The sequence below is a fragment of the Triticum urartu genome, chromosome 6A (genome assembly GCF_056163025.1).
Source record: "Triticum urartu cultivar PI428250 chromosome 6A, HENAU_Tu73, whole genome shotgun sequence".
In the NCBI taxonomy this organism is placed as follows: Eukaryota; Viridiplantae; Streptophyta; class Magnoliopsida; order Poales; family Poaceae; genus Triticum; species Triticum urartu.
The window spans coordinates 94,429,529-94,438,542 of NC_141878.1; the positions used below are offsets into that span (position 1 = coordinate 94,429,529).

Genomic DNA, 9,014 nt, shown 5'->3' on the forward strand with positions numbered 1-9,014 from the left:
CACAGAAAAAATCATAAAAATTTCATATCCAATCAGTGCCGGTTGCATTGGTGGTACGAGGTGGTATGCACGAAACGTCACCAAATTTTGGGAGGCAGTGGGCATGCCCATCTTAGGGCCCCACGCAAGATTTGAACGACGTCGGACACCAAACGCACGTTGCGTCACGCCCGGTCAGTGTTTTCGATGCGTTTTACGGAGAAAACCATAGGTAATTCATATGGTGCCGGAAAATTATGAAAACTTGCACGCATGATGGACCTGTCGAAGAGTGCGTGTGCAAAAAGTTTGGGGTCCACCGGCTGAGTCCGAAAAGAGAACGCAGTACGGGGCTGACATCGTTCATATCCGATCAGTGCCGGTTGGATTGGTAGTACGAGGTGGCATGCACGAAATGTCACCAAATTTTGGGAGGCAGTGGGCATGCCCATCTTAGGGCCCCACGCAAGATTTGAACAACGTCGGACACCAAACGCATGTTGCGTCACGCCCGGTCAGTGTTTTCGATGCGTTTCACGGAGAAAACCATAAGTAATTCATACGGTGCCGGAAAATTATGAAAACTTGCACGCATTATGGACCTGTCGATGAGTGCGTGTGCAAAAAGTTTGGGGTCCACCGGCTGAGTCCGAAAAGAGAACGCAGTACGGGGCTGACATCGTTCATATCCGATCAGTGCTGGTTGGATTGGTGGTACGAGGTGGCATGCACGAAACGTCACCAAATTTTGGGAGGCAGTGGGCATGCCCATCTTAGGGCCCCACGCAAGATTTGAACAACGTCGGACACCAAACGCACGTTGCGTCATGCCCGGTCAGTGTTTTCAGTGCGTTTCACGGAGAAAACCATAGGAAATTCATACGGTGTCGGAAAATTATGAAAACTTGCACGCATAATGGACCTGATTATGAGTGCGTGTGCAAAAAGTTTGGGTCCACCGGCTGAGTCCGAAAAGAGAACGCAGTACGGGGCAGACATCGTTCATATCCGATCAGTGCCGGTTGGATTGGTGGTACGAGGTGGCATGCACGAAACGTCACCAAATTTTGGGAGGCAGTGGGCATGCCCATCTTAGAGCCCCACGCAAGATTCGAACGACGTCGGACACCAAACGCACGTTGCGTCACGCCCGGTCAGTGTTTTTGGTGCGTTTCACGGAGAAAACCATAGGAAATTCATACGGTGCCGGAAAATTATGAAAACTTGCACGCGCGATGGACCTGGCGATGGGTGCGTGTCCAAAAAGTTTGGGATCCACCGGCTGAGTCAGAAAAGAGAACGCAGTACGGGGCTGGCATCGGCCATATCAGATCAGTGCCGGTTGTGTTGGTGGTACGAGGTGGCATGAACGAAACGTGTTCCAATTTTGGGAGGCAGTGGGCATGCCCATCTTAGGGCCCCACGCAAAAGTTGAACGAATTCCGACACCATACGCACGTTGCGTCACGCCCGGCCAGTGTTTTCGGTGCGTTTCACGGAAAAAACCATAGGAAATTCATACGGTGCCGGAAAATTATGAAAACTTGCACGCACGATGGACTTGGCGATGGGTGCGTGTCCAAAAAGTTTGGGATTAAGAAAATGCATTAATAATTTCTGACGTTAAAAAAACATCAAAGATAATGGCTCTCTTTTTGAAGAATATGCATGATTAATGTGAACCTTCACAAGCTCTTAGCAGGTGAAGACTCACATCTATCCTGCATATCCTCCAAATAGAGTCCCACAAACTGAGATGTTTATTCATTGACCGACAGAAAATTATATAAAGGAGTCAACGGCACGCCGGCTTAGCGATGTGGTATTAAACTACAATGCATGTTTTTAATAAATGCATCATGGGCCAGCCGGCAGTAGTTTTACGGGACGGGCCAAGTGGCCCACTATGTCGTGACCACGTCTATGACGCCGTACGTGCGTGCATGGCATGGAAACGAAGCCGCCATTACCTCGCCCCAAGACCGCCTAGCCCTGCCGCCTCCACGCACCTCCTCACCCGTCCCCGATCCGACGGTCGCACCGCCGTGGCCGTCCAAACTCCCTTCCGTCATCTGCGCGCGCGACTTGGATCTCAGTCCCGGCCGTGCCGTCTCGGCAAATTCGCCGTCACCCTAAACCCTAGGACGGGCCGTCGGCCAGCGCGCTCGTGTGGGCAGAGGGCGCGCGACTGCCAGGACTAACCCACACCGGGTGGGGTTCGGCAACGGTGGCTGCCGGTGCTCGACGAGACGCCGGAAGGTATGGTATTGAACCGTACGTAATCTTTTTTGAATCTCGTAACTAGTTAGCTAACTGGCATCTTATTTAGAATGCAAGAATTAGGAGATGTGTACTGCTCGGTTGAGAAGTGGTGCGAATTGGTGGGAAAATTCACAGCCAGACAGCGCATGATGCTACGTGGCACAAAATTGGACTATATGTTGAGAATTCCTTCCGTGAAAATGAGGAAAAATTTATTGGAATTTATGATTACAACGTATGACAGTACTAGAAAGCGATTTATTATTCGGCCAAATACTGACGGCCTCAGTGTGCTTAATGAAGATGTTTACGACATATTTGGGCTACGTAACGAGGGTGATGATGTCAGTAGCATGATAGCAACAGTACAACTAGATGCCAAAAAAATTGTTCCGAATCGGTTTCTAGACAAAAGAACAGGCCTAATCCTCATCGATGAGTTGATAAAAAATATTGTTGATACTCAGTCATATGATGATGATTTTGTGAGAAGGGTCGTACTGGTTCTTATGGGTACAGTCTTAGCACCACAATCCACCAAGTTTGTTCCTTATCGTTATTACAAAATGGTGGAGGACGTGAACGCTATCAAGTCATACAATTGGAACAATTTCACGTTGGAGGTGTGCATGGATGCTATTAAAAAATCGGTCGAAGATCTTGAAAAATTCAAGTGGCCTATCGGGAACTTGGCTCTTCTTCAGGTACAAGTCATTTCATAATAGTTGTATGTATATATAATTTTATGTGATATATGTGTCTAACTAGTTATGTTTACTATCATGCAGTATATATACTGGGAAAAAATTGAGCCAATTGGTGTGGATACATTTGATCCTTTGTCTCGTGAATACCCACTAATGGTTAACTGGCCAGAAACGGAAGGGAAAAAGAGAGACGACTATGACAACATGCACGGGCGTGGCACCGGCAATGTAAGTCAATGAGTATAGTCCTTATTGGTTGCACATAGTAATTAACTATAGTTGTTATTTTTTTGTTGTTGTACAGCTTGAAAACTGCGTTAGCGAAGAGTACAGACGTGCTAAGATAGCACGTGAAGGGACTGTCCCAGATGAAGAAACGAAGAAACCTAAACGAAAAGGTGCTGGCAGGAGTAGAAAGCCAAGCACGTCAGGGGTTTCATCGAACACGACTAACAGTATGGACCGTGTGATGGCATACATAAAGCTGCTTCACAAGGAGGTTCTCAATATACCCGAAAGATGTGCACAGGTAATATAAAATTTATATTAAACATGTTTTAGTTGTTCAAGTACTTATCGTGTTTCATTTGTGTTTGTATATGGTAATGGAAAAGTTGAACACAGAAGGTGTGCTGTACAAACCCAATAAGAGGGACACCAATGACGAATTTGATAATGTAGGTGAAGAAGTTGGGATGGAGAATGGCAAGTACAAGTCATCAAAATATTGGCCAGATATTGATTCACCTACCGGCGTGGAGCTAGTAACATCTTTCACGGGTTTCAATGATTCCTACGTGCCCGTTGATGACACGGGTGCTCCGGCGACGACACCGGGTAAAGGTGACGCTACTGATCCTTTCATTATAGAGGATAATGGAAAGTCTCCATGTTCGTCATCAATTGTACGTACAAAATACTTTTCGTCTATGTCCCGAACCCCGCAGAATGCTGATATTTCTGGTGAGTCTATGGGTGGTTTGTCACCAACAAAGTCTGAAGACATGTCTGAGAGTTTCCCGGCAAAGAGCAACATAGGTAATGGTGAAGGCAGCGAGGACAATGAAGGTAAACGCAAACGAAATCCGTCGAAATATTGTCTATCCCCGTACGACCTTCTCATTACCCAGAACAAACGTGTTAAAAAAAGTAAGTCAAGTACTACTTTATAATTCGTTCACGCGTTATGTAAATTTTTTTATTATTTTTAACGAATGTAGCTGCATTGTTTTAGATCTGTTTGCATCGTCACCACATTCAATTCTGGCAAGTTCCCTTAATATGACTCCGGATCACATAGAGGCATCCAGAGTTTTTGTTGAGACTCTCGCATCGACAAAGAAGCATGCACACCGAACCGTGGTCGATATGCCGCCACCAGATGGGGACATATGCACGCCAGCTATGCTTCACGATGTCCTGACTTTTAAATGGTTGAATGGCGCTGTAAGTATGAGTTTGGTTTTAACAAAACTCTCATTTATACTTCACAAGTTGACCTCATTTTTTGTTTATGTATGCAGATAATCAATGCATATTGTAAACACTTACAACCCCGTGATTTCTCTGATCGTTTCATATCAACAACGTGGTTCCCCAAATTTATGTTGGGTAGGGCTAGGGGAAAGACCAAGTCAATTAATGATTTGGATTCTGAACATGTTACAAAGAAAGCAAAAGTCCTTGCAAGAGTAATGGATGAGTATTTCAAACGGGACAAGGTATTCCTTTCATATTTATTTGTTTTTGTTAGTCATTATTATTTAATTGCACTAACATCATTTGCTTACTATATAGGCGTATTTTCCTATGCACGTTAATGATAATCATTGGATAACCATAGTGATGCACACCGTCAAGGAGGAGTTTCAAGTTCTTGACTCAAATTCTAAAGGCGCAATAAGCAAAAGAATTCGCAATATGATTGCCACCCTGGTACGCTATAATTGTCACACTCCCATTCAGAACATTATTGAGTCATACATTAAATTCTGGTTTGTTAATTTGTTTCAGAGAGCTGAAATCTCTAAAGATATTATGGAGGCCAACTCTACTCTTGAATCAAAAAAATTTCCAGATGTCTCACTGTGGCCAATTAATGAGTATAAAATGCCGAGACAACATGATGGGTAAGTTAAATGAATACAAGAAAGTGCATGCTATATCCTAAGCTGATCACACACATGTTTATTGCAGAGTGTCTTGTGGACTTTTTGTGATGTGGTGCATAAAATACTGGGACGGAGATCGCTGGACACATGAATTTGACCAGCAAGAGATTAATGAGTCAAGGCCGCGTATTGTCGCGGAAATCATTTTTTCTGAGGTCAACAGATTAGAGAAAGTGAAGATGAAAATTGTTAAAATCATGGAGAAGGAGTAGGTATTAGCATTGGTAGGGTTTTAGTCCAGTAGAAGGTTTCCCTACCGTTGTTGGATACTGTGATCGATTGTAATGCGACATGGCACTGGGATAGTTTTCGACAATTTTTCACGTTTTATTTATTGCTTTCGTGAGACACTAAAAATTTAAATGCGTGTAGGCAAGTAATATTTTTTCTGTCCTAAAATGTATCAGTTTGTCTCTGCGATATTACATGTACTGTTGTTGTTGTTCCTACTCGCGGCGGTCATTTTTTATTAAAAAATATGCCCGCCGTCCTGAGTTGGTGCGATGTGGATAAAAGCTGTACAATTTCTCACGTCGATTCTGGTGGCAGCGGCGGCGATCGGTCCGACGAATATTCCAGCCCGTGCGGTGGCCGACAGCCGAGCCAGTGGCGGGCCCGCGCAGTGCAGGTAGTACGGGCTGGCGCCATTCGTCCTGCGCCACGGGGCGGGTCTGCTGGCCCAGCAGCCGGCCGACCGACCAGCCGCGCGCCGGGTGGCACACGTCTCGTCCCGCCCCAGCCAGCGGCACACATGCAACGATCCTGAGGAGGAATATGGCGATCTGTCGGCCCATAAACGACGCGCGTCAGGCGCGTGGGCCGATCCTCTTCGTGTGCGGATACGGACGCTGGCGCTTTGTGCCGAGTAGGTTTAGTCCCACCTAACCCGCGGAAAGACGCGCCGACCGGTTTACATACCCGCGTCTTCGCCTTCTCACAAGCTCGCTACAGAACATGATGCCCTGCTGTGCGCCGTGGCCTCCCCGCTTGGCGGCCGAAAGGCCTCGCCAGAAGGTGTAGTAGTTTACCGTCCGCGCGCGCGCCCAGCCACGGCTGGGGCTTTTTTTACAAAACAATTGTCACATACATTACATTTTAAAGATCTTCATAAGTTTACTATGTCATTACAGCAGTAACACATTCATACAAATATAATAGGTTTCACACATAATAATATAAATCGCATGTCTCATAACATTGAACAAGGTGGCATAAACATTAATTCAAAGTGCCATGTCTATTATTCTTAAACAGATAAACTGAAAGTGCTAATGACTTTCATCAAACAAGGTGGTTTAAAGAATAAACTCAAAGTGCCATGCCTCTTACTCTTAAACAAATAAATTGAAATTGCCAGTGCCTTCAACTAATTATGAGTACTTCATCTTTATGCCCGGTTCCTACATAACAAATTGTAAACAACTCATCAGACAATTGTGAAGACAAAACCAAAAAATAGTTGAAAAAATGAAAAACTTACTTTTCATTCTGAGGGCACGTTTGCCGTCTATGGCCCTCTTTCTTACAAATGCCACAAAGAGGACCGGGTTTTTTCTCAGAAAATGACTTTGGTCTTCCATTCTTTGTAACATTTGGATCTTTCTTTGCCCGCCCTGTCCTGCTCTGTTTAGGGGCGCCCTTCGTGGAAACTTTCACGGGATCACCTATGACATCAACATGTTGTTCCGGCTGACGTGGATCCTCATGCACATTTCTTGTACTACCAACAGCATCATCATCAGGGACCTTTTTCTTCGCTATTATATTCTGCAGACACTGCATCAACTCATCATAGACGAATGGATCATTTGAAGCAACATGAAAAGCTTCAGCTCCTGTTATACTAAGTTGACTATAGCGAGCACGCTGCTCTGCCCCTGTCCAACCCCAGCCAAACAAGTCACTCTTTCGCTGTGCAGGCAGCCCACCTCTCGCAACTTTCGACATCCTCTTAAGGATGCAACACTTAGGTATTTTAGATTTTTTAAGATGAACCAACACATACAGAATGTGTTTGCAAGGCAATCCTTTCCGAAGCATTCGTCCACAACTGCAGTCTATCGTATTCTCAGAGTTTTCAGCTCGATAATTCACGCTGAACTGAAATTTCCGATTATTTCTCCATGTCACGATGAAGGTGTGGCAGTCAACTCCCACTAGCGTCTCAAAAATCTCAAGTTCTCCCATCTTCTTCAGATCTTGTTGAAGAATATAAAAATTGGAATGAGTGAATACTTCGGCGGCATGCTTCTCAATATCCTTATATTCTGTGACTGATGGTGGCAATGACTGATTTGAAACACAGTCATCATGCGCCTCATTCTCATGTAGTCGGACTATGCAATTCTCATAATGCACAACTAGGTCAACAATAGTCATACCGCCGTCCAAGTGCAGGTGAAGACAAGAGTTAAGACTTTCACTCCTTTGATTACTGCGCATACCCAGAAAAAAAAACCATCTGACAGATATGATGCTGCCCACAGACTCCTCTTCCTGTACATCCTACTCAGCCACTCTTCTGTTTTATCAGTCTTCCATTTACGGACGAAAGCGTGCCATCTCGCCTCAAAGTTGGCTGGAGAGGTGGAGTAGTACAAGAGTGCCCTGAACTCACTTAGCGATTTGTAATTAAGGTGCTTCTGCATGTTTTTTTCCACGTGCCATGAGCAGAGACGGTGCAACACATCAGCCAAAACCAACCGAATAGCTCGTATCATTGCAGCGTCTCCATCTGTGATGATTGACCTTGGCTTTTCTGACAATTGGCCTTCAGGAATGTCTGAAGCAGTCACACGTACGTCGCTTCGGTCTCGTCGGACACAATGGCACAACCAAAAACTATGGTGCAACGGTGATTGTTTACACCAACAAAGGGGATGAACGGCATACCATATCTGTTCATCTTATACGTGCTGTCGAACACCGTCACATCTCCATACAATTGATAGTCCCGCCGCGACTGTGCATCGCACCAGAACATGCTCTTCAAACGGCCCTCCTTATCGAGCACGTACTCAAAGAAAAACTCTGGATCCTTCTCATTTCTGCTCCTCATAATCCCGATTGCCGTGCTAGCATCACCCTTCGCAATCAGCTTCATTTTTTCTCGGCAACATAGATTGTACACGTCTCGTCTCAGAAACCCACACTTATCATACGAGCCATACCTGCTAATGAAGTTGTCAACGATGATATGCTTTCTGATCCCAGCTCCTTCCATCACCAAGATCTCAGCTATTTGGTGATCTCCCATCACTCGATGTGACCGCAAAAATACCACCTCATCTGGTCTAGCCAACAAATGGTTGTGATCATCCATAAAAGCTGCCACGAACCAAACTCCACGTCCTTTTTCCAACTTCACGACTAAATGTGCGCCACACTCGCAACGAGTCTCTGGTCTTAGCCTGCGTGTACGGCCCTTCGGGTTTAAAAATTTACTGAGACGTTTTCCTGCCCTCGAGCAAACGTATCTCCTATGCCGAACAGTGGTTGAAAGTCCTTTTCCTCGTTTCACCTTATCTTTTCTGATACTGAATCCACGGTCTTTGGCGTAGTTATCATAGAACATGTGAGCCTCCCATTGTGATGCAAATGTCATACCCATAACCTTCAACTGTGTCTCCAGCGCACGTTGCTGGATTTCAGCTTCCTCAATGTCCATATTAGCTCCATCCTCATGCTCATATCCATCTTCACCACTCCAATCATCAAAGTTAGCCTACAATATTCCACATAAGCAAGTGTAAGTTGTCATAACTAATTTTTTATTATTCAATGACATCTTAAATTTTGGAGCGAACCTGGCTTATGTTATCCCCGAAAGATTCAACACCATGATTTTCCTCGTTCTGAACGTCAATATCCTCCTGCACATAAAAAAATCATATGC

General features: G+C 45.1%; 1 protein-coding gene and 1 pseudogene across 1 annotated transcript; one reads left to right on the forward strand and one right to left on the reverse strand.

Annotated features, from left to right (window-relative positions):
- Nucleotides 1–4,229: 4,229 nt before the first annotated feature.
- LOC147964182 (uncharacterized) lies at nucleotides 4,230–5,331 on the forward strand. The gene is made up of 5 exons (XM_087526935.1): nucleotides 4,230–4,394; nucleotides 4,472–4,669; nucleotides 4,746–4,883; nucleotides 4,962–5,077; nucleotides 5,145–5,331. Exons 1-5 carry the CDS (start codon nucleotides 4,230–4,232, stop codon nucleotides 5,329–5,331), a joined length of 804 nt encoding a protein of 267 aa, XP_087383061.1.
- Nucleotides 5,332–7,835: 2,504 nt separating this feature from the next.
- Nucleotides 7,836–8,786, reverse strand: LOC147964183 (protein FAR1-RELATED SEQUENCE 5-like; annotated as a pseudogene).
- Nucleotides 8,787–9,014: the final 228 nt, after the last annotated feature.